The following is a 25,825-nucleotide window of genomic DNA, read 5'->3' as shown; positions in this document are numbered from 1 at the left end:
GTCTATTGGATTACTGTATATAATGCAATCCTTAGCAATTTTAAGTGAAAGTGCACATTAGAGGATGAAACAATTATCTTTTCTGCCTGGGAACAGTTACTCTAGATGCTTCAAGGATATTTCCTTTTTATCTCTCTCAGCAGTAAACCTGTGAGAATTATCTCAATAATCATCTGAGCCTATTTCCTACTTAATTGTTCTATTTTTTAAATCTCAATTCTTGCTAAAGGAGATTTAAAGTGATGAACAATGAAAAATGCATGTCCATCATACACACACACAGAGACGCACACAATATGATTAATAAAATCAGAAAGGCTCTGGAAAGGAGGAAGCCAACTGTAGTCTGTTTCACTTGACTATAGTTTAAGTTTTCTTATTATAGCACTTTAGCAATACAAAAAAAAATCAGCCCAATACTTTTAAATATTTTATTGACAATATTAACATAATGTATCAAGATATTTTCAGGCAAGTAGATAAAGTAAATATGATCTAACTCATGAGCTATTAAAATGTAATGTTGTACATTCTTTTCATTGAAACATGGGGTCTTGTCCTGAATGACTTCCCTCCACACACACATAATTTGACATTATATGGCACGGTACTCAGAGAAGGGAAAAACTGTATTTAGCAGGCTCCCTTCAAAGCTGATTAAAATAGAAATGTTCTCTTCTTTTGTCACAACAGGACCTAAACTGTGTCCATGAGATGGCAAACATTCACATGTATCTACAAAGCCAACTATTTTGTTATTTTCAGCCCCATGTTAAAAATTTTGTGTCAGTGACCGCTAATTCCATTAGGGGTGTTCTTTTTTTAAAAACATAAACCAAAATATTTCTTTCATCTGAACAATTTTATTTATGGTGGAATTTCCAAAATTTCTTATATCTTGAAATTATCCACAAAGTATTATTTTGTGCTTACACAAAAAAGAGGCATTCCTTACAAGCAAAGATAAAAAAAAATACCATTAGGCAGTATTGTTATATGTTTACTTAATACAATATCACCAAAGAGTTAATAGAAAAACAAAAGTTAAATATATTTAAAGTTTCCTGGAACTGATTTCTGGCTGTTCTAATGTTTTAAAGAAAAAAAAATAAAGATCTAACATCAGACATAATATTTTGATAAGCAATATTTATTAAAAAATATAAGTTAAGCATTGCAACAAGCTACCTTCAATAAATTGTCCCCTATCAGAAAGAATATTATTGGAACTATATATCTAGAGCAATAAGGAGGTAAAGAAGAAGGAGGAGGAAGTGGAGGAGAAAAGAAATAAAGTATAATCACAACGGTGACTTTTGAGTTAAATACACTTTCCGTATACAGTGGCAAGATAATATTTACAAATTTACAACTGAAAGGAAATCTTTATGTACAAGTTGTTTTGCTTTTGAACTTTTGGGGCTTCCTTCCTCCTGTGTAGTAAGCCCTCCTTGTAGAACTCATCTAGACTAGATTTTCAGTTCATAGCACATGATAGATGAGCCTGGAATGAGAGGCCCCTGGAGTTGCAGGCTGTGAATCCGTGCTGGCAACAGGGGAGAGAGAGGCCGGGTCCTGGAGAGGCAATCCAGGCTGCTCTGAGTTGGCGATTCGATCCACTATGCTGGATAAACAATCCAAGCTGGATAAGGAGCTTTTATCTGTGGCATATACTAAGAATACAAGGAGAAAACCATTAAAAAAAAAAAAAAATCCCAAATAGAGAGACTTGCTTATGTGGCCTCTTAAACCATAGGTCAGCAACTTTGACATCCAGAGGTCAGGTGGTCACAGAAAGCCTGTTGTAGAAATTTGCAACAAATATCTAGCAATTCACGGGGGTGAACAGGGAATGGAGAAGCCCTTTCGTAAAATTTCAAGCAAAAGTGCATATGTGTGCATCTGTTAGGGGGATTTTGAACAAAAGATGTGTGCCTATTTTGCTGCACCAAACCCCCTCCATAGGAATCCTCTCTTCTATTCCCTTCCCCAATACAGCCTGGAAAACCAGACTCTGCTTTGACAGGCTCAACTGTGAAGTTGAACTGATTTTGAAATTCCTCTGAAGTCATCAGTTCTTACCATTTGGCATATCAGGGCAGTAGATGCTCTCAAAACTGCTGCTTTTTCTGGACCAGACTGGACTGTTACATTCAGGCTATAAGACAAGACACAAAGGAAGTTTGTTTTCAGGTCTTGGCAAAAAGATGCTCCGAACTAGGGTGGCGCTGGGCTTGACCGCTAGCTCCGTGCATCTCCATCACCTTCATTGCCTCGATTTAGGAAGGATTGGACCTCGCCAAATTGTAAGGGCACTGAGGTCAATCTCTGTGCTTGAAGAAGAGGAGAGCAGCGGCAAAGGGAAGAGGGCGGGGGTGGAATTCAGCAGCAATGTGCATTGGGTTAACCATGCAAAATGGATTGGAGTAGAAGGAAGCCACACTAATTCAGGGAGAGAATACTTTCCCAGGGCAAAAACACATTAAAACCTGGCAACGATGGGGCAAATGCCCTCCAAAAAGAATGCATCAATATCCTTTTCCAGCCAGGCCTCAGCAACGCAGAGATGGGGGCCATGTTATTGATCATTTGCAGCCACCTGTCTCATATGACAACTCTCTCCTGCAATGTTCACCTGGAACCTGGGAAGAAGTCAAACTAAAATCCTGTTCAACAGCTGTTTCCTGGCATCTTTCTAATTGTGGCACCCCTTCTCTAGCACCCCCCCCCCAAACTACCAAGCAGTAACTATTGAATATTTCGTTGCCACTCCTAGTTTAAATGAGATGTAAGAATTTTTGGAAAAGACTGGGGTGACCAGCGCTATCTCTTACCATGCCGTCAGAGCAGTTGGAGGTGGGGCTGGTGGGCTCCGAGCAGCTCTGTCCTGGCAGGCTGTAGTAGTTCTCCACCTGCTCCCTCAGCAGCTCCTGCAGGCTCTCGATGTAGCGGATGGCATTCCTGAGGATCTCCACCTTGGGCAGCCTCTGGTTGGGGTTGGTCGTGGTGCACCTCTTGAGCGTCTCGAAAGCCTGGTTGACCTTCTTCAGGCGTCTCCTCTCACGCATGGTGGCCGCCTTCCGCCGATCCATGGTGGTCGACTTTCTCTTGCATGCTTTGCAAGCCCACATGAGACAGTGTCCAGCCTGGTGGTGGCCTGTAGGTGCTCGCACGTGCTCATCCTCGTCTGAGCCTTGCAGCTCTGGTTTGTGCGCCCCGAAGGCAGCTCCTCTTGGCTCAAACTCATCCCCGAACTCGCCCTCAGGGGACGGGATGCAGGAGCCGTCATAGAAGTATTCAGAAGGCGAGAACTGGCAGCCGTCCATCATTTCCATCTTTTGCGGTGAAGCAAGTGGTGCACCTGGACAGCTGCGAGAGATACAGGGGATAGACGAAGCCTGGCGCCGCTGTGGGCCAGTGAATCCCCGGGCGGAGCTCCCTGGTCGGTTTCTCCGGTAATTAACAAGGGCAAACGCCTAGCGGCCTGGGTCGGGTGTGCTGGGGTTGGGGCTCTTTATATATTCTTGGGGGAGGGAGGCCGGCCCCAGTGGCCAGGCACTATTAGCATATCCCACCACAACCCCCGCAGGGGCTGTCTGGGCGAACCTCCGCCTTTCCTCTAGAGACAATTTGCTGTTTACAGCCCCTTTTGACGCTAATGGTTTTACTGCATTTCTGCTGGGGCGGGGGATCCGACCCGCTTACTCGCACTCTCTAGGTTACCTAAACCAAGGGATCACTTAAAGAGTGGTAGAGACAAAGGGACGAAGTCCATCCAACCTTTTGGGATTGCTCACACATAAAAAAATATTAAAACACACACACACACACACACACACCCTACTATAAGCTGAAACCAAAAGCCGACCTGCCTTCCCAATCTTGGACATGAGGAATTAGCTTATTTTTTGGTGTTTGTTTCTCTTCTACATGAACTTTAATTATCTTGGGATTTTTTTTAGTCAGTGGATCGAATAACGGTTGCTAAAAACTTTGAAGCAACACTTTGAATCATGGAGTGAATCTGGATTTTTAAAAAATCTATTTTGCTCTGGTCAGCTGGTCACTTTATAGGCTCTGCGTTGTTGGAGGATGGGCAGGGAGGGTCCTTTTTCCCCAAGACAGGGCTCACTCTGAGTTCTGCTTATCTAAAAGGAGGTGGGCTCCAGGGCCAGGTGATGCGAACCATCCTCGCTTCCCTTCCCCTTCTGCACACGTTTACTGAGCGCCTCTGCCCTTGTACTAGGCCTTTGCTAGACCTGGTACAGATCTGGCAGTTCCGTGCTGACTGCACCTCTGTGATTTGTACAGCAAGAAACTGAGTTTTAGACGGCGACCTCTCTTTCCAGGGGCGAGTTTCCTTTCTCCCCTTTCTGCTCCGCCCTGCCATTTCGACAGACTAAACAGCCAAGCTGGGCTTTGGGGTCGCTAATTTTCTGCTTTCAGGCGAGCTAACACCGTTACAGATGCGTCCCAGCTGCCAGCACAGCAATCCTTCTCGGCTCGTGTAAAATTTCCAGCTCAAACCTTGAGTAACTTCACACACTTTAGTGACAAAAGCCTTCCAGAAAAGTAATCGCATTAGGGTCTGTGGAACTTTGGTGGGTAGGAGAGAAGAGAGGGCTGCCATTTACGTAACAATCAGTCTATCAATTGGCGTTTGCCAGTGCTCCTCCACCTTTAACCTACTTCCAGATCTCTCAGGGCGGGGATGCGAGGGGCCACTGCTCTTCATGGACAGGAAAAAGGATTCCTTAAGGTCTAGGCACATAGACTTAAGTAGCCTGGAGATTTAGACAGGGGCTGTGGCCCGGTTAAAATAAGAGGGAATGTTTTCATCACCATCTTCAGTCATCCAGTCCAGGAAGCGTTGTGGCTGGTGGGGCGGCAGCGCGCTTTCTTGTATTACTTATTCCTAAAATTATTTTCCTCAAGCAACCCTGGTTGGCTGATCCCAAGTCTGTAGGGATCAGAGAAGTTCTAACTTTTTCAGGGTGACATCCGCTCTCCAGTGTGAAGGTTCAGAAAAACAGGAGTGGTAAAATGTCAGTCACTAAGGTTAGCTTCTACCTGCAGGGCTCTGCCCCCTTTCCCACACTAATTCATCCCTAAGACAAAGATACCACCACACCCCCTCACCTCTGGAAAAATCAAGCTCCTTTTTCACACCAAGGGGCTGCTTAATCGTCTGGCCAGTGGGAAATCCGTCTGCACCTTATTTAGGACTATTACCAAGTGGATGCCTTTGAAATGAATAGGGTACTGAGGGTTACACTAGATGAAGGAGTCAAGTTCTTGAAGGACCCAGGCGGAGTCTAGACTCCATCCACAGTGGTGGAAACATTGGAATTGCATACACATTGCTACCTCTGAAATACAACTGTGGGGAGATAATCTCAGCCAGGAAGTCACACAGGTTCCGGCCATCAGCAATTCCCCCACTTTCTCCGATTGTGCAGCACACACCTGACGCACAGATTTATGATTTGGGCCCAAATCAACTTGCCCTTCCAAGTTTAAGTGGAAGACGTTATCCTCGCCTTTCAGCTGATTTCTTTCCATCAGGCGCCTCCGGTGCTCTGTACCCAATCCCTCAGCGCGGGATATGTGTAGTCAAGAATGATTAAGATTTTTCTATTTGCCGAGCACTGTTCTCATCCCTTCCTTAAGTGTTCATTCATTTCCTACGGTCGACGACTCGGGGAGGGGGACTGTGTGTTAGATCCATGTTTAGAAGACGGTAACCGAAGCTCAAGGGGAAAGTAATCTGCCCCCAGTCACGCAGGGTTGGAACTGGGCATCCTGAGTCTTAGAGCTCGGGCTCCTAGAAGTGAATTTTGTTTGTTTTCTTGTCCATTCCGACTCCGTGCGCACGCTTGGCGCTGCAGCAGACCCTCGCCCGCGCTGGTGCCGCTCGCCCTTCCCTCCGCGCGGGGCCTGGGAGATGCTGTCACTCAGGAGGCTCTGTCAGTAAGGGCGGTGCTCCGGGGTTAGGGCCGTCTTGGGTAAGGTGATCTCAAAACAAATTTACCAGAGTGCCGCGGGCGAGTGGAACTAAAGAAGCCGCGAAAACACAAGCGCCCGGAGGCTTAATGGGACTTGTTGGTCGGGGGAAACGAGGTCCGGGGTTGAGGACCCTTGGGACTCAAGCGCTGAAAATAGGATCTCAAAACGCCGCAGTGAAAAAAACGAGACAAAACTTAAACCGCTGTCAGTGGTGGGGGCGAGGGAGGGTGAGGAGGAGGGGGAGGAGAGAGCCAAACAAAACAAAACAAACACACACAAAAACGAGAGACAATATACAAAGGGAAAAGGAAGCCAGTGTTTCCAAGACGGCTGGGATCCCCCGGTACAGGAGGGATTCTGCTGCTCTTTTCCGACGGGAAACTGCGTAAGAGAAAATGAGGAACTGGGAGAGCTTCGAGAGAAAAATACTTTTTTTTGGAGTGGGGAAATTGAACAAAGCAGAATGAAAAAAGTTGAAAATCACTTAAAGAGAGAGAGAGAGACATCTCCTGATTATTTGGGTGCTCTTTCTTAAAATCAGACTAGACTGACTTTTGTTCCTCATCCAAAAGAATAAAAATACAAGCAGTGGTTCACTCTTTCCTGAGAAGTGAATTTCCTCCGTGCAGAGAAAACTCCTAAGTATTTAATAAGCAACCACGTTGTTAGAAATGACATTCCAACACTAACTATAGGAAAGCCTTACAGTAGGCAGATGAAGGGAAGACAGTATGCCACGCATGGTGTTATAAATGAATGCCATCCAAGGTTTTCCTGGAGCATATCAATAATTAAAATATTTTTTCACTTAACATTTTGAAGGAAAATAAATGCATGTTTGACTTTCTTACAGTTTAGACTCAACAGGTTTGAACTGCATAGACCTTTAAGTAATCACCAACCCCCTTTTTTTTTTTTTGAGAACCTATTTTAATTTAAGTATTATGGCAACAATCCTAGTGTTGATGGACAGACTCCACCAGCAATACAATGCTCAGAGCTCCCTTTCCTAGTAAATTTTGTCTACCCTAGGAATTCTGCATTACTCCAAATTTTCTGTGATTCTCTCAGTGGGAGAAACCAAATACACATAGAAAGATGAGTCCATTTCAATTGCTTCTGCTTCTATCTGAGACCCTTATCAATTCCTGGACAAAGGGAGCTGTTCTAGGGATTTTTTGCTTATCGTATATGACTTCACAATGTGCTAAACAATTTCAAACTGCTATTAACTCTGGGAACCAGGCACACCTAAGTAAACACATTAGTACCTGCCAAAGCTGCTGGAAGAATTTGTGGAGAAGACAGCTGAAGAAGACATTGGCCTCTGCTTGGATTCGAAGACTCCCAGGAGAGATCAAAGGCCCATGGAGGGACTTTGAGCAGCCTTGAGAGTAGAGAAAGGAGCCAGTCCTTGCAGCATTATCTTTGTTTCAGCACATGGCATAGCCATTCTGAACTCAGAAGCCAGGCTGACTCTGAACTAGGCTTGCAAAAAATGTCTTTTTCAGAATGAAACCTTTAGGGCTGAGAGTCATCTTTTTATAACACTGCTTTTGAGGGTTGGGGAGTGACTGGAGAGGTATGTTGGAGAAATGTCTTGAAGGCTTGGCTCTTTGAGGAAGCACTATGTCATTCCTAACTTACTGATGCATTACATTAGGAAATGAGATATTCAAAAGTTCAAACTTAACTATATTTAAATATATCTTTCTCAGAGAATTTTGAGATAAATAAAAGATATAAAATATTGCTTACTAAGAGAAAAGCATGAACAGCTATATTCTAACTTTGAGTCAAAAATGTCTTAGTAAGGACAGAGTTCAGTTTAGCAACCCAAGACTCCTCTGGCAGTCTCAACGGTAGTTGAGATCATTGAATTTCAGCACTATGCTCCCATTCCCCACACACAGGAAGGAGTCTGATATATCTATATCTATATCATCTATATCTATCTCCATCCATTAGACATAAATGAATTTCCATTATTTTTAGGGTTGGATTTCAATGATTCAAGTGTGATGATTAAAGTTAGTTTGAAAAAGCTGGCATTTGATCTTTCATAAATTATTTGTATAGTAATATATAAAAAGAAAATAACTCATTTAAAAAAATATTTGATAACTTTATGGCTACTTTGGGAAAGAGACTCAGTTTAAATCCCAAATTGCTTATCTTTACCAAGTTATTATATCTTGATTTTCTGCTTCCATGGCCCTGTTTGTTTTGCCTTTGGCCTTAGTAGAGATTATCATCATTAATATGAAATAAAAACATTTTAATTGCAAACACACCAAGGATTTCATTGGAAAACCTAATATGTCAACTATAGCAGTGGAGGTCACATGAAGTCTTTGGGAAATATTTGCTCTATTTAATGAAGAAACCTCTATAGGCAACTTACTCCAAACAATTTCTCAAGTTACCTAGCTAGGGGAGATAGAGAAGATTTGCTTTGTAAAGACTGAATAAAATCCATCAAGCAAATAAAGTCCATGAACTGATAAAAAACACATTCTGCTGCTAAATAGTTTATAGTACAGAGCTTATTATAGATACATGTGCAATCATAAAGTAAATGAATTCACCTGGTTAATTATGACATTTGATTTCAGTTGTGGCATGAATCTGTGGCACACATATATACCTATATCTTATTTTATATATATCCTATATATAATATGTAATGTGTATGCATATAGCAACAAACATACATACATAAGTACACACACATTTTAGGGAAATTCTCTATTGATTCTCAAGAAAAAAAAATCATAGATACATAATAAGCATGATGGATGGACATACACACCACCCAGACATACTCATATTCATACACATGTTCTGATTGGATAATTTGAAATGCTCTACACTTTATCTTTAATTAAACTACTGCCCTAATTTGGAGTTGGCTAGCTAATCACTCTTGCGAAAGAACATTTGGAAAATAATTGCTGAAGAGAGCCAAACTGTCCTAGACCATAAATGTTCTTTCTTATTTGCCAAAGGCTTCTCTTTCAGGCCACAAGCGGTTGGGCCAAGGGGCTGGAAACCACTGGTATTTACTTGCTCTAAGCCCTGACTCTTTGCTTACAAATCCAAGAAACTCTTTCTTCCAAAGAAACCTTTCCGGGAAGAAGTAACAAGTTTCTCTCACACAAGCAGTTGTAGGATTCTGAGTGAATATGTAAAGTGCTAAGAACGAGTCTTTCATATTGCTGCTGATTTCATTGTTATTAATACTTTTCCCAAATAGCACTTGCAAGGCAGACTGCATTTGAAGGGACTGTGGCTTTTGGTGGAAGAAAACATTTGGTGGTCAAAGTAGATTTACTGATGAAAAATAACGAGAGCCCACATTTAGTGCTTGGGGTTCAGCTTTGGCTAAATCCTTTATGTGCTTCAACTCACTGAAATCTTCACACCCCTGAGTTAAGCACCATTATTGTTGTCTATTATTTTATAAGTGAGGAACCCGGAAGAAGAGAGGAGCTGGGATAGCCCAAGAATACACAGGAGCAACCCGGATTCAATCCAGGTAGGCAGTGCGCACAGCAACTCAGCCCTTTGCAGCCCCTCACATTCCCGTCTGCTTTTTTCAAATCTCTGAGAGAGATTATATTTCAATGTCAGTTTTTCTCTATGAACCTTTCTGCACTCTATAAACCTTCTAGAAGAAACAAGAATTATCCAAGTGCTGGGAAGGCAGAGTAACTACTACCCCAGCATGAGGCCTTTAGAGATAGATAAGGGGCACGATACTGCTCCGTGCCTGCAGGGGGCGCTGTCTGTGGTGGTATCTGGAATTTGCGTGGTGTGCAACAGGAACGTCCAGACTGTTGGGCTGGGAAATAGCGAATTCGGTTTGATTTTCACATTTGTAAACTGAGGACCAGCTGTGGGGAAAAAGAGGGAGGAAGAAGTCAGGGGTGGGGAGGGGTGTTGGAGGGAAGGTGCCGTTTGCAGAACCTAAGCTAGAAGTAGCGATTCCAGAGAACCGGCTGGCCCTCTGCCCCGCTTCACTTCCCACTGCGATTCTTGGTGGTCGTCCCTTCCTGAAGTTACAGGATAAACAAACCTGGCACACGTTGTAAAATCCTGGCTGTGAGGAGCTCCTGCGGCTTCAAGCTTCTCTGGGGGCTTTGCTATTTGGTTCAGCTAAGAGGTTTCATGTGTGTTGTTGTTGTCTTTTGCCCTCAGCCATTTAACCCTTCCCTCTCTTGAAGCAACCTGTCCTTCAAAGAAGCCCACCCCCCCCCCCACCTCCAGAGACAAATTGTTCCCTTCTTGTATCTTTCTATTTGCAAAACAAACCCCAGCCCCCGAGGCCTGGAGGATAGTCCCGTCTTTTAACCGGTCTAGTTCAAGAAAACTAGGGAAGGTCCAACGACCTGGCTGGGAGGCCCGTGCAGCCCCTGGCTCCTCCTGCGAAGGCTTCTTCGTGAAGGGCCCGGTCTGAAAAGTCAAACAGGGAGAGTAATTTGGGCTCAGTTAGCTGAAGAGATTTTTAGGCGGATACAAGTTTTTGTGTGGCTATCTCTTGCAACAGTGAGATTTTTACTGGACTGAAAATTCAGTTGTTAACTCTGGGGTAGTAAATCTTGCCCAGATCTCCAGGTAGAGGACGGTGAAAACATAAAAAGGATGCTGATGAAAAAGAAAAGGGCAGATTCCTCCTGGATATTCTTCACTTTTAGCCCCAAGTGTGAGGTCTATAGGAGATAGAAAAGTGAACAATTTAATTCAGACCCAGGAAAACAACTCATGTTCTTCCCTTACAGTCAGCCTTTAAGAACACACCCAAATAAATGGGCTTGTGTGGCTTCTTCGGTAAAATACGGCTCCTCTTTATTTACGTGCACCTGCGCCCAAACATATTTTCTCAGATGAATCAAATTAGGACCAACTTTGTCCATAAAGAAACTTATTTTTTAATATTACAATATCAGGATCCTCGCACATTTTATATGCAATCCGTCACTCTACATTTAAAATAATATTTCTTAGGTTTACATAAAAAATGAAAGTACTAAGATTATTTACAAAAAATACATTCAATACCACTAACATTTAGAGGAAACGTTCCCACTTGGCTTCAGACAGGAATGAACTTCTTTTGGACGCGGCACAAAGGGACCCCCCGGAATCAAAGGAAGAGGTTACACAACTAACCACACACACACAGAGTAAGGCTGCTAGGGCTAAGCCACTCGCGGTTCCAGAAGTAAAAGCCCAAAGCCGAAAGGCTTTTTCATCTGAGCGTGCACAACAGTTTCTGAGGAGTTTCTTTGTGAACAGGTCTCCTTCCCTTTCATAAACTCCTGGGTCTGCGCTCTTAAATGTTAATGTAATGTGACCCAGGCTCCAGGATTAGGCGAAGGAGGGAGGGTGGGGGTCTTCCTGCGCCGGGGAGGACATCCCACACTCCGGCCGCGAGCTACTTCTCCACCACCTCTTCCACGCAGGGCAGTTTGCGTTCCTCGGAGGAAATACTGTCCACGATGGAAGACAGGCATCGAAGGCTACTCGAGGCTGACGAATCGATGCTTGCCCCTCCTGAGTTCAGAAAAAGAAAAAACACTCAAGCACAGCATCCCGGGGGTGGGGGTGGGGGTGGGGGGAGTAGGGGGCAGCTCCGGGCCCCGCGGGAGGACCTCGGCCCCGCGCGTCCCGCCGTCCCGGCGAGCCCTTTCTTCCCTTGACCCCAGGCCCCCTCCCGGGATATTCTCCAGCACGGCCCAGTGCCCTTTTACTTTACCTTCCTTGGCAGTTATCACGAGCCCCCTGGAATGATCCGAAACACTTGGCCACTGGGAGCTGCAGGTGCGCAGGAAATCCGCACCCTCAAGCTGGAGAAAAACCAAGGCCGCAGATTAGGAAAGAAACCTCGGTTCCGGGGAGGGAGTGGGGAGGTTCTGTGGGGGTGTTTCCCCTACTTCCTCGGCCGGGGACGAATTTCCTGCCTACTGCAGGCACCCCGAGTTCACGGGTCACTGGGGGTTCACTGGAGAGGGAGCGGGAGGGGCGGGCGAGGAAGGGGAACTGGGAAGGGAGACGGAGCAGCTGGAGGTTAAGGCCCCGAGGAAAGCGTCTAATCAGCCGGCGCATTCCCCTGTCCCAGCAGCATCTGGGCTTACATTCTCTTGCTTGGGTCTGTAGCTGAAGGGGTCCACCCCTAGCTCCTGCATTTTTTCCTGCTGATCCAGCTGATGGAGCAGGTCCTGCAGCCGCTCGATGTAGCTGATGGCACTCCGCAGAATCTCCACCTTGGGCAGCCTCTGGTTGGGGTTGGCCACAGTCCGCCGCTTCAGTGCCTCGAAGGCCTCGTTGATTTTCTTTAGTCGCCTCCTCTCGCGCAGGGTGGCAGCTTTCCGCCGGTCCGTGGGGGCCGATTTTCTCTTGCAGGTCTTGCAAGCCCAGATCAGACACTGGCCCGGGCAGTGGGGGGGCTGCAGGCCCGGGGGCGCCAGGACGTGCTCCTCTCCGCTGCTGTCGCTCCCAGCTTCCGGGGGCATTTGGTCCTGGCAGGGGGACAAGGTACCATCACTCCCTGGGTACAAAGGAGAGCCCTCGGCCACTTCTAATGGCTGCAGAGTAACATTTTCCCCGTCCAAGTAGAAGAAATAGGAGCCAGTTTCAAAAAGGTCCATCATCATGTTCTCCTCCTTGGCCTCTGACTCGGTTTGAACTGGGTGATGGGCTCAAAAACCCAGAGGAACCACCCAGATGGCATTTAATTAGTGCGGTGACATAAGTCGCCCCAGCTTTATATATAGTAGCTCCTGAAACTCAATCCAACTTTTAGCTGTCATGGAGCATCAGTCTCCCAATGTGATCACAGCCAGTGTTCTCCGGAATATCTGGTTTGAAAGAAAACTGAGAAGTGTCACCACCAGGACAACAGGACAATCTGTGTGCAGAACAGGTTAAAACAAAATACTCCAGGGAGAATCCTACAATTTAAATAAAACGTTTGAATGTTTCCATTTAAGACAGTTTAGGTGCTAACCTGTTTACTGGACAACTTCAAAACAACTGGGGATTTACACTGCTCCGTTCCCCTCCCCCAGGCTCATCTGAATTCTAAGTATAGACCCATGATGAAAGATTTCAGAGGCAATAGCCATTGCTCCAAAATAGCCTGGTTAATATTTGCAGAGTGGTTCAGCTCTTTTCTCTGTCCCGCCTGTCAAAAAGATGCTATTCCTGTGATTAAAACCATTACAGTCCTTCAAAGTTATACATGACTTTCAGGCTTCAGCCTCAATAGCAGCAGGTAAATCTCTTTCCTCTCTTTTACTAAGGCTGATAAGATGATTTGGGAGCTGGAGGGGTGGCTGAAGGGTGCTCAGATTCCTTCTCTGGCTATCTGCTTTTGGGGGGGGGTGGCAACCAAGATCTGAATTCTGTACCCATCCCTAATGGGGAGCCATGGTGTGGTACCAGTGAGGTAAGGGGTGGCAGAGGATGGGGTTGTAATACACGGAATCACTTCTTTGAAAACAGTTTTAGTGGAAACAAGACTCTCACCATAGCTATTTGCTATTTCAGAATTCTCTGTGCCCTTCCCCTACCCCAAGGTTCCCCCGTTATGGCTCCTACTCTGCACACTGTTCTCAGGGCTTGGTGGTTCACATCCTGATTCCCATTGACTCCAAATAAGTTGTTGCATAGGATTCAGGTGAGAAAGGTGGCAACCAAGTCCCAAGCAAGGATTACCAATTTTAGTTGTAGCCCGCCATGGTCCCGTGGTCGGGAACATAATACAATATAAGGATGAAGGAGAGCATCTCTACATGGGAGAGAACCCCCTTCAAGTCCTAGCTAAGGTAATTTCAATGTATGTGTACATAGACAAGTACTAGTTCTGGATTGCTCCAGGATACTAACAGTTGTATTATAGAATTTTGTAGAGCGTTGACTCCAATGGTGTCATGCTTGGGAAGCACTTAGCCTTATATCGGCTGCTTGATGAACATTAGTTAGCACTAAAAGCATAAGGCTCTGTGCGGGGCTAAGACCATTTCGTACGAAGGAAAGAAAACAGCTATTGCAAAGCATTTCTTCTTCTTTTTTTATTATCGCATTCTTTCCTTTTCCTTTCTCTTTCCTTTCTTTTGCTTTTCCCTCCCCGAGCTGTGCAGCCTTCACCTGTAAATGGCCTTTGGGATGACAGTCAACCTTGGTTTTGTCCTCAATAGTCAGTGCCTAAAAAAGTAGATGGAAACACAAGGTATTCCTATTCTACCCCCAAGTAGGGATAATTATAGGCTGTGTTCAATATGACTTTATCTTTTAGATGACGATGTGAAGACAGTTTAAGGGATCAATGGGCAATGTAGGAACTAGCTTCATTTTTGTGTCAAGTCACTTATTCCAAAAGATAATTCTTCATAGCCTTTTCTTACTGAGCCACAGGCTTCAGGGGTTATGTTCTGACATTTGAGACTGTTTTTATTTTTTTGTTATTGTGTAGCTGAATAATTTCCTATCAAGTTTGAGAACCATTTTTATTTTTATTTATTTATATTTTTTAAGTACGAAACACGGGGAAGAATAATATGAAGCCATTACCTATTTTGTGACATTTCCTTCTATTTCTGGCAGGGCTGGTTGCTAATATCAGCAGGTGAAACAGCAGATTGGGGGTCCTGACAACTCATCTTATAATGTGAAGACAAGTTGAAAAGTCACTTTTAACCAATAAAATATATCACATTATTGCTAAGATAATTAAGATAACAATAATTAAAATTCATTTATTCAACATTTGGGGGGTACCTACTAAGTGCCAGATAGTGTCCTGGGGGATAAGGATAAAAGAGTAAAAAATGATCCCTTTTCTCATGGAGTTTTGAACCTAGAAGGGTGAATGAAAATCACTAAGTAGTAAAAAATATGAGAGAGAGCCCTCAATTTGGGGTGCAGAAGGCTTAGATTACAGTCGTTTCAGCTTGTGAAGTCTCTGGCAACTCTAATATCTCAAATTCTCACTTTTTTGTCCATAAAGTTGAAATAGTGACAAAAGACGTCATACTCTCAAAGGTAGTAATGAAGAAGAAGTTTTTAAAATTGTGCAATCACTTCAAAAATGTTGCATATTCTATAAAAGTACTTTCATTAATGGAATTAGGTGTAGACAAAAATGAGATAAGAACAATATCACTTCTAAGGAAATTTGTCACTTGGAGAAGGAACGTTAAGGTGGTACCATTCTGAGACTCACTGTTGATTTTAAGAGGTATCAGATAGGTGGGGCTTCGAACGGTGAGCCTGCTATCTTTTTCCCTCATTCAAGTGTCACTGGAGAAACAGTGAGTCAAAAATGTAGAAAGAAAAGATTCTAGAAAGTAGAAAAAGCTTTGAGGTGCTGATCAATATCACCCTCCCAGGCAGGAGTGGCATTTCTTTGTGTGAAATCAAACCTTACCTCGGAATTGTGGTCCCTTATTAAATTATAAAGCCCCTTTCCCAACATTCTCTAGAACTTGGGCCAATAAAATTTAGTGTTGCTGTTCACCTTGGTTGAAACAGGCTTTTCCTTCTTTTGTTGTTGTTTTGGGGGTTGGCGGTGGAGGTTGGAGGAGAGAAAAAGGAAATGCCAGCTTGGGAAATAACCACCCATTACTAGATTAGGTAATGGGAAAATACGCAGTGATTCCAAACAACTAACTGGTGAACTCTTGGAACTCGAACTGTTTACAGAATATGAGATGCCTGTAATTGCAATTGCATTATTTCTCATCAGAACTTGGGAGACACAGACCTTGACAAGTGGTCCAAACAGGTTTGTGTAAACTGAAATCCTCCAAACTTTAAATAGTGCAAATGCATTTAAAAAAATTATGGACCGATTAATAATAATGAGAGAATAATAATATTAAGGATCACTTATTCACTTCAGGGGCCTAGAGTTCATTCATAACAAAATCTGAAACTAGGTTGGTGATAGAATTGAGAGTTTTCAAACAATTTGCCACCTTGTTGTTCTTACTTCATTGTTCTTACTTCATGCTTAGTTATTTGCCAATGCATTTTCTTCCCATCATCTCCACAGAAGCTTGACTATATCCTGTTCTCCGTGAGAAGCAGTGGGAGGGAAAGGATTATAGCTGCTCAGTCAATGGTGGCCTGTGGCTACAAGCCTTTGGGAAGGTGTTGCAAGCAGTAGAAAAACAGCTTTGGAATGAGACAGAATCCAAGTTCCAGCCATTCTTCTTAATTTTTTTTTTTTAAGATTTTATTTATTTATTTGAGAGGAAGAGAACAGGAGCTGGGGGAGGGGTGGTGGCAGAGGGAGAGGGAGAAGCAGACTCCCCACTGAGCAGGGCTTGGTCCCAGGACCCTGGGATCAGGAATTGAGCCAAGGCAGATGCTTAATCGACCGAGGCACCAAGGCGCCCCTTTGGCCATTCTTAATTATATATTTGGAGCCTCAGTTTTTTTTTTTTTTTTAAGATTTTATTTATTTATTTGACAGAGAGATCACAAGTAGGCTGAGAGGCAGGCAGAGAGAGAAAGGAAAGGAGGCTCCCTGCTGAGCAGAGAGCCCGATGCGGGGCTCGATCCCAGGACCCTGGGATCATGACCTGAGCCGAAGGCAGAGGCTTAACCCACTGAGCCACCCAGGTGCCCTGGAGCCTTAATTTTTTATAAGAAATCAACTGGCATATATAACACATCCATCACAGGCATGTCCTTCACCTAAAATGAAACGATTAAACGTTGAGTTCATAATAAGAAATACGCACTCAACAAATGTTACTTTTTTCCCTTCCCTTACTCAGTTCTTAAGGCCTCTGATCGAAATAGCCGGAGTGAATTAATGGCAATACCTCGATTTGGTGAGACAAATATTTAAGATGAATTTAGGGACCGAATGATGTTAATGGTATAGTGGAAGTGAAAATATTGCACCTAGTGACTCCAACAAAGTGTTTGATGTATTTATGGCCCCCAACAAATCTCTGGTTTCCTGCGGGACAGACGCTAATGAAAAATAACCACAAAAATGAGTCACGGAACTAGGAACTTTGGAGGAAAGAACTTTGGAAGCTAGCATACAGTGACGAGTCTATCCTGAACTGGAAGCTTGAGAAAGGTCGGTTTGGGGTGGAAGTTCCTGAATGTGTGGTTGGTATTTCCAGGGAGCAGGCTGAAGATTTGTAGCAAACCTGTGGGTTGGGATGGTGGTGATAGAAGGAGGAAATTCAAGGAAGAAACCGTTACCGGTGAAGGTTTGTCAGAAACTGGTGAAGAGATTTCTGTGGGTCATGTCTCAGGAATCTGGCTCTATTATCGCATAGTTTGGTTCATAGAAAGCCGTTTCACTGATAGCTGAGAAAGTAGGACTGAGAGCCAGAAGGAAGTAGCAATGAACAGAAAAAGAAGAGAGAAAAAAAAAGACAGAAGAAAGGAAGGGGGCTGGAGAGGAGAGAGGCAGGATGGACCGTGAACTTGGTCCAGCTTGCCTGTGGGAAAAGAGTCAACCGGCAGGCCTCTGACAGGCCTAAAGAATAGTGGTGAAGGAAAGGCCCGGTGACAGGGAAAATTCAGAAGAGGCAGATTAATGCTTGAAACTTGCGGCAGCGCAGTGAGTAACATGAACCCCAGCACCTGTAATTTACCTAATCGGCAAACAGTTTGTGCCCAGAGATTCCCCAACACTGTGGTAAAAATAGTTCTGCACTTAGACTGACAGAACATTCGAGTCACTTCAGAGAATATGGGGGAGGGGCACGGACCACGCAGAGGAACTGGGAAGATTTAAAAGGCAGGTCCTGCGCAGTCTCTAGAGGGCGGCAGGGAGAGGTGACACTGGGAAATGGGCCAGGACCCGGGCTCCCAAGAACTCTGGTTTTGAGGCCTGCTCCAGAGCTGGTTGCCTTTCTAAAACAGCCGAGACACAGATCTAAGACAAGCAAGGGAGGAACCAGACAGGCTGCTATTCAGATCTTTTCATGAGTGTGTTGCTCGCTCTTTGCTCTCAGCTGGCCTGATTCCCTTCCATTTGGGAGTAGAACCCTACTTCCACAGAACTCGTGTTCAGGTCACGCACTGACCACAAAAGAGCCTCTGCCACATTTCTTATTTTCTAGGCCATAATTTCCAGGGAAAGAGACAATGAATGCTCCTCTCCCTGCGAAACACTCATTCCTTGCTGTTTACAAAAATGAAGTTTTCTTATAATTTTGTACTCTCCATTACTTTTCATTCAGATTGATAAATTGGGGAGCAAAATTCGGGAAACTTTAGAATCTTTCCAGGTTAAATAATGCTTCCTGGTGACTGACCAACTGGGTCACCAACTGGTGTAGGTCTGCTTAGGATGGGAACCAGGAGCTCTGACATACAGCACTAAAACTGGGAAAATTCCATGCAAATCAAGGAGCTGGTCACCATAAATCCCAGAAAAAGACAATAGATGCCTACAGTTATCTCTTCATAAATAAGACAACAGAGTGCAGGATATACAAAGTGACTTTAAAAAAAAACTACAGTGATTACAAATACGCAGTTTGCCTTTAGATTCAAGTTCTAGGCCCAGCTCTGCCACTTGGTGATATTCGACCTTGGGCAAATTATATAACTTCTCTAAGTCTCAATTAACTAGTCCATAAAGTGAAAATAATTTTACTTTATTTAAGGTTGTTTTAAAGATTAAAACAATATCAATGAAACACTTAATATACAGTGTCTGGCCCATAGTAAAACTCAGTACAAACCAGTATTATATTATTTAACTTTTGATCAAAGAAAAGAAGGAAAATCATCCAACTACATATCACCTTAATAAATCACACTCTTCTTTGTTTTCTGTATGTCAAAAAGTTTCATATAATGCAATATTACATAATGTAAGTGTTGTATTACGTTATTTAAAAATATAAATCTAATACAGTATTACGTATATGTTACATTTTGTACTTAAAATATTATATGACCTTTTTCATGATACTACATACAACTATTGTTTAAAATGTCTAAGAGACACAGACTAATCTTTCAGTGTCATTTACATCTTTTAAAAACCAAATGAATTGTGCTATTTAGAGCATCCAAATTATAGTAGGGTCTGGTGTTACTAGCTTTGCTAAGCTAAACAGATGTCTCTCGTGTAGAACGGTTGGCCAAGTATTTTGTTACTGTCCTCCAACTGGCTGGTTATGACATATTGTCCAAAATAGTTGGTGCTTTAATGCCAATGTCAGAGCCTCCCGTGACAAATAGTCACCACTGTACAAACACATTTATTCCATAAAGTTTTTCTACCGGTTTAGGGAAAAAAAAAGTTGTTTAGTCAGCCATACACACACATTTCATACTTTCTGAGAAGCTCAAACATTTCTGCCTCCTGATAATACATGTTAGTTTTTAGAATAATGATATAAGCACCCCAACAATTAGAATATGTTTAAATTGTATATTATCTGAGCTTTTTCAGTACAGAAATAACATGGTTGATGTGTCCCTAGTCACATAAAATATCTGTTAAGTTTTATCTTCCTTGATTTTGTGATCCAGGCTAGATGTTGTGATTGGAAGACTTTGCTATGTAATTTTACAGTAAAAGTATACCCGGTTTATTAAACCATGTAAATTAATTTTTCTTTTTCTTTTATTTAAGCATAAACTAGCATGAGATTTAAGCTCTTTGACAATATAATGTACAAGAAGTGGTACTTTCAGAGTGGAGACTTTAAAAGTAGAGTGCAGTTTTACATTTTATTTTGTAAAGTCATAGCCATTATTCAACTCTGAAAAAAAGAAGTGACAGGCCCTGTGTTGAAGTGCTTTAATGAATGATCTCATACCATCTTCACAGTGTTTTACCAAGCATGTTATGTAATTAAGAGAGAGAAAGCAAAGAGAAATTTGTCTACTTGCTCAAGTTCACGTGCTTATAAACCAATCCTGGTTCTTATACCAGTGATTGATACAATCAGAAGGAAGTTCTTATTCTGAGCACCCTTACAGTAACCAATAGAAGGATAGTCCTCAGTGGGGGGGAAAAAAATCTCGGGGCAAACAAACTTAGAGGACCTTTAAATGTTTATTTGGCAGCCTGTAGGGTAACTTATTTTCTAGTAGAGTGACCAAAAGAGGCAGTGTTGAGAGCTGACGGCTGAGGTTTGCATCTGTGTTTGGTTGCATTGGCAAATAGCAAAGCAACTGTGTTTTCCATGTTACTGCCACGTACAGGCAGCCTGTCCCATATACATGATGCAAGGCTGCCTGGGTGGCTCAGTTGGTTCGACTGCCTTCAGCTCAAGTCATGATCCTGGAGTCCTGGAATGGAGTCCTTGCATCTGGCTCTCTGCTCAGTGGGGGGTCTACTTCTCCTTCTGACCTTCCCCCCTCTCATGCTCACTCTCTCATTCTCTCTCTCTCTCAAATGAATAAATAAAATCTTAAAAAATACATAAAATAAAAATAAAAGTGTCCGATTTGTTTTCCAAACCATTTGCTTTGATATTTAATTTCATCTATTCTTCTTTCTATAGTCTAGGGTAGGACTGAATATTCTGAAAAATGGCAAATGTATATTATATCTTCTTTCACAATGATTATGTATGGGCTTCCAACTAGAATGGCTGTTTGCTTCATTGTTGACCTACCTTATTTTAATTCTTTACTATGAATCTGTCTTTATAAAAGGTTATAGTATCATCTCATTTTGATCTGCCTCTGTCCATTCCTTGGATTTTGTTTCTTTTTGGAACCTGCTATTTTATGTATGTAAAGTCCCACACCCGACCCTATATTCCACTTCGGGTTTATGTGCCTGCTGGAGAGTCTGTCACTTACTACTATATTTCTTAAATTTCTAGATCTCAAGTTACAAACATTGATATGATTAACTACTTAGCAATAGATCCAACTTTACCACTTCTGACTCCATATTCTTCATGTATTTTAAAATTTTCAAGATGATTTTCTCTTTTTAAAATACATCCTTTCAAATGTTTGCTTAATTAGCAGATTTTAGGTTTAATATTAAGTGAAATAGTAAGTGAATATTAAGTGGAAGCTTCAGAGATTCAATAAACTCCCACATGAAATGTTTTTTGAATTTCCATTTATTCCCATTCTCTTTTTCTACCTCTTCCTTAACAAGCCTTTATTCTGTGCAGAATTTTGTATTAAACTTAGAGAGATCTATATATTTGCCCTCACAGTGTTCATTTTGGTACCTTTGGTTTATTAATGTGAATTACATTGATGTTTAAAAGATCTCACATAAGCCATTTATAAAGAAAGCCTTTCTTTTTTTTTTTTTTAAGATTTTATTTATTTACTTGACAGAGAGAGATCACAAGTAGGCAGAGAGGCAGGCAGAGAGAGAGGAGGAAGCAGGACCCCTGCCGAGCAGAGAGCCCGATGCGGGACTCGATCCCAGGACCCTGAGATCATGACCTGAGCCGAAGGCAGTGGCTTAACCCACTGAGCCACCCAGGGACCCAAAGAAAGCCTTTCTTAAGAAATCCTTTTAACATAGTGTCTTCCCGAAATAGAGAGGAAACATACTTCAAATTTTCTATTTATTAATTATGCTTTTAGTCAGATTTAATAATCAGGAAAAAGTTTATTTTTATTACTATTCATTTATTGACAGAAAAGAGAAAATTGAGTCTTGAGTGGGGTTGCTCCTGAAAAAAGCTAGAACTTAAAATATTTTAGTTCCAAATATTTTAAAACTCACTTAGAAATAAGATCATTTGGGCTTGAAAGAGTCTTTTTCTCTCTCAAAAATAATGGACACATTTTGGTCCAAGAATTACATCGCTGAGGGTAGAATTTCTTTCTAAATTTGTTTCCATGAAAACAGACGATCATATGCTGCTGGAGATCAAAAAAATAAGACGCCCACATAGCCCGTAATAAAACATTCTTTTCTGCTCAATGCAGGCTAATGCGGGCTGTGACAAGCATGACTTCTATGATGGATATTTGGTAAAGTTCGATGTTCTTTTCATACAAACAAGGGCTCTATTAACATGGTTTCCTCAACTCCACTTCTCACTTCCAAATCCTCTAGGAACTGACACCAACTGTCCATTTTGACACTTGTTCATTAATTTCCTTTCAATAGAACTATTCTCTTTGCTCAGCTGTTGCAGCAATGTAAGGTTTTACCAACTCTTCTGACGCGGGTTTTTGTCAAACATTCTGTCTGTATCCAGAAGATAATATAACCCCAGAGCCCTAAAGTATGTCCCCTAGTCATTGGTGCAGTTTCCACTTGTTACATTACCCACGCTCACAGAGGGAAATTTTAGCTTGACCTCTTCACCAATGAAAAGAGAAAAATAGATTCATTCTCTCTACCTAGACTACTATCTGAGGTTCCCTAAATGGTGACCATTAATCTGTGCCAGTCCTTCCTTTCCTAACTTGCCTCCTTCCACACACCTGACCAGAGTGGAGCCAACAGATCCTGAGTTCTAAACGGCTTACAGAAAATCTCCCTGCCCCAACTCCATTTGGGAAGTATGGATACGCCCACCCCGTGGGAAGAGTCCCTTCACCACCATGACTGGAAACACGAACAGATCCTAGGGAACAGAGAATAAGTGTTGTATCTCTTTGTGAAACATGGCCAACCTGGCTAACTTTTACTCACGATTGGGAAACTCCAGCTCTTCGAGGATTAAAGGATATAATAATGAGTAATAAAAGGCATGGTTGGAGTTGAGTATAACATTTGTTTTGTAGTTAAAATAAAGTTGGACCATGCACAATGGTATGTCTTTTTCATGGCACAACAAGCTCTTTACTTGTGTGTTAGTTTTTGTTTGAGGTTAGTGAGAAACATCACATCACGAAGAAAGAATGCAAGAATCAAGGGTTGCTTTGCTCTTTACCAATCTGTTGCGCTGTTCTCAGAAATGTTTGCATTTGAAGTTGCCAAAAGATAGCAATCTTTTTTTTTTTTTTTTTTGTGGCTGCTATGCTTAAAACTAACATAAGTGTAATAAGTGGTATTTGATTGTTTTTATATTCTTTTAACATTTTATTCAGATCAGTGTGGTTTAGTCTTTCAGATTTTTGTATTATGTTATATAATGTAATAGCGTTAGGAACATATGCTACTTTTTTTTTTTTTTAAAGAACTAAGTAATTTCAAGATATTAATTCTTTCATGTTCATATATGATTCTAAGATAGCTAGACTTCTTATGTTTCCAACTTTATTTTTACTTCTTTGAGGGTTTGGTATTTTATATAGCTTTCTGAAACTCCCATAGCAGATTTTTTTTTCTTTAATCTTATCCATTTCAATTCACCAAAAAGCTTATTTTTTTCCCGACTTTGAAGAAAATCCCAGTCTTCTCAATGGAATAAGTTATCTTTTGAAGATTAAAGTGATGATTAAAATCAGCTTTTGGACATATGCTAATACTATAATACTATTTTTGGCAGTGGTGTGTTACTTAAAGAGTTTTATAAATACGTTATCTTAGCAATAACCTCAGCCACAGGAAAAAATGAAGCACGATCTTATAAGATCTTATAAGATTAGTGTGAGATTTCCTGAGGGTGCAGTAATTTAGCTCTACCTTTAGAAGTGGGCAACAGGACTTTTCTGGGGGCTCTGGGACTTTTAATAGTCTATCTAGAGAAAAGGCAAATAATGGAAAGAGAAGGGGAGAGGCAGGGAAGCAAGGAGAGGGGAGGGGAGGGGAGGGCAGGGCTAGGAGAGGAAGAGTAGGTTGTGAAATCACTCTGAGTTCAGAACTGACAACTTGACTTTCATCAAAATCCACTCTCTAAGAAAACCAGTGTTTTGAAAATCAAGGTATATTTGGAATTATTTTAAATGCTTAGCATTCCCGGATAACACAAAAGGCTTTAGGGTAAAGCCCTTTTTTTTTTTTTTTTTTTTTCTGGCATGCTTCCTTGGGCACAAAATTTGATGAAAGAGCACGGTCCCAGGAAGCTTGCAAACACTTGGGTTGTCTCACATGAAAGGTGCCTGAAAGGTGATGACTTTGAGGAACTCACAAGGAAACTATCTGTAGGGTCTGGAGCAGCAGACGCTGCCCATTTTTCACAACTGTCTCTTTCCATATAGCTCATATTGATTATAATATCTGCTTCTAGAATTATTCAGAACCAAGCACTTACCCCATTGCCCTATAAGGCTTATTTGTTCATATGACCCACTCTCGAGGGCAGGAACCGTGGACCCGGCAGTGCTTGGAAAACGACCTGGTGGAGAACAGGTCCTCCGTCATCTTTGCTGCGCCAGTTCACAAGAACGGTGATTGCCAAAATCCGCCTCGACCTTTCTGAGATGAAGGGGCATTTTTCTTCAGTAGAGATTTATTGCTATTTTTACTTCTACTTAGGATTTGCTTGTTTATTCATGCTTTGCCCAAAAGACGTGTAATCGAGGTCAGCACAAGATATAATGAACATTTACTCTCTTTGGAAAGAGTTCTCTGACCTTTGTTTTGATAGAAGTTCCCAGAAACTTTATGGGACCAGGAGCTCTCTTACTCAAAACAACACTTGATAGCCAAACTTCTCTTTTTGTACATGAAATTACTAAGACTCAGATACTAAGTCTAACTAATTAATTGCTAAGTCTGACTGTCACAATTTAATTAGGGTAGAGAATTTGAGTTCAGGCACTCACACTGTGTTTATATGAGACTATGACTGTTCATTGGTTGTTCCTTTTTTTTTTTTCTTTTTCAAGCTTTTATTTATTTGAGAGAGAGATAGAGATAGCGAGAAAAACCATGAGCAGGGGTAGGGGAGTGGGAGAATCAAGCTCCCGTTGAGCAGGGAACCGGACTCGAGGCTCCATCCAAAGACCCTGAGATCATGACCTGAGCTGAAGGCAGACACTTAACTGTCTGAGCCACACAGGCGCCCCACGGCTGTTCATTTTAAAAGTATTGGTGGGTTGGTTGTTCCTGGTCACCCAGCTCCTGAATACCTGGCCATCCTTGATGTTTCTGGCCTTCGTGTCAACAAGAGTCACTACTGGCCCCATCAGAGTGAGAGCCTCAGGATAAGGCTTAGCTCAGGATAAGCTTAGGATAATTATTTCACACCCAGCCATTCCCCAGGACACTCTTGAGAAGCTGATCTGTGTTGTTATCTGCTCACCTCCCGAACCCTGCAGCTTCCGTTTCCTGGGTACCTGAAGGTAGTTACAACAATATGGAATTCAGCATGGACAGTTGTAACACATAACTCCTCTCATTACATCTTTTAACTTTCTCCTTCATAAAGTCTTGGCTTTATAGTAATAAAATTGTGTTTTAATTTACCTTAAAAGAACTTAATTTTGTAAAAAAAAAAAAATTAATCCAGTAAATCTTCATTTAAAAAAAAGGTATCTTTAATGTTATCTACCGGGTAGCCCCATTTATAAAAGGCCTTTGAAATGAAGACAGTAGACTATATAAGGCACTTACTGAAACAACCAGGCCTCAAGGTTTATTTTAAGAAGCAGTCTTGGTATCAATTGCATCAGAATCCCTAAGGGAGCTTGTTAAAATTTGGATTCCCATGACCCACTGCAGCCAGCTGAAGTAGAATATTTCTGTAAATGCTAATAGAGTTGTTGCTGGAATTCAATGTGTCTAGCCCAGTGCTTCTTTATCTTGGCTGGGAAGTTTAGAAAACACCAGGTGATTTTAATGCACAGTCAAGTTTGAGAACCCCAGATCTAACACAATGACCAACACTTACTAGATACCCAGTGATTGACAGATACCCTTGTTAGACGAATAGAAGCTAGTAACTAATTAAAAACCAATCTCTAAATTTAATTTACTAACAGAAAGGAGGAGCAATGAAAT

At 42.1% G+C, this 25,825-nt stretch overlaps 2 protein-coding genes across 2 annotated transcripts; both read right to left on the bottom strand.

The window, feature by feature from the left end:
* Nucleotides 1–473: 473 nt before the first annotated feature.
* On the bottom strand, nt 474–3,474 carry MYF5 (myogenic factor 5). The gene is made up of 3 exons (XM_004781265.1): nt 2,835–3,474; nt 2,083–2,158; nt 474–1,673 (listed from the first exon to the last, which is right to left on the bottom strand). Exons 1-3 carry the CDS (start codon nt 3,333–3,335, stop codon nt 1,483–1,485), a joined length of 768 nt encoding a protein of 255 aa, XP_004781322.1. The 5' UTR covers nt 3,336–3,474; the 3' UTR covers nt 474–1,482.
* A 7,438-nt stretch (nt 3,475–10,912) lies between these two features.
* MYF6 (myogenic factor 6) lies at nt 10,913–12,726 on the bottom strand. The gene is made up of 3 exons (XM_004781266.1): nt 12,144–12,726; nt 11,765–11,855; nt 10,913–11,562 (listed from the first exon to the last, which is right to left on the bottom strand). Exons 1-3 carry the CDS (start codon nt 12,660–12,662, stop codon nt 11,444–11,446), a joined length of 729 nt encoding a protein of 242 aa, XP_004781323.1. The 5' UTR covers nt 12,663–12,726; the 3' UTR covers nt 10,913–11,443.
* Between the last annotated feature and the right edge of the window lie 13,099 nt (nt 12,727–25,825).

Source organism: Mustela putorius, unplaced genomic scaffold (genome assembly GCF_011764305.1).
Source record: "Mustela putorius furo isolate JIRA1106 unplaced genomic scaffold, ASM1176430v1.1 tig00000640_pilon_pilon_pilon, whole genome shotgun sequence".
In the NCBI taxonomy this organism is placed as follows: domain Eukaryota; kingdom Metazoa; phylum Chordata; class Mammalia; order Carnivora; family Mustelidae; genus Mustela; species Mustela putorius.
The sequence above is the reverse complement of the archived record's forward strand: the minus strand, read 5'-3'. Positions and strand labels throughout refer to the sequence as shown.

Bases quoted from the DNA above. Each gene is read 5' to 3' on its own strand.
- MYF5 (XM_004781265.1), bottom strand. From the start codon at position 3,335: ATGGAAATGATGGACGGCTGCCAGTTCTCGCCTTCTGAATACTTCTAT. The intron at 2,159-2,834 runs GTAAGAGATAGC...CTTGTCTTATAG, and splicing joins CCAACTGCTCTGACGGCATG to CCTGAATGTAACAGTCCAGT. The intron at 1,674-2,082 runs GTAAGAACTGAT...TTGTATTCTTAG, and splicing joins CTGCCCTGATATGCCAAATG to TATATGCCACAGATAAAAGC.
- MYF6 (XM_004781266.1), bottom strand. From the start codon at position 12,662: ATGATGATGGACCTTTTTGAAACTGGCTCCTATTTCTTCTACTTGGAC. The intron at 11,856-12,143 runs GTAAGCCCAGAT...GTTTTTCTCCAG, and splicing joins ACAGACCCAAGCAAGAGAAT to CTTGAGGGTGCGGATTTCCT. The intron at 11,563-11,764 runs GTAAAGTAAAAG...TTCTGAACTCAG, and splicing joins CGTGATAACTGCCAAGGAAG to GAGGGGCAAGCATCGATTCG.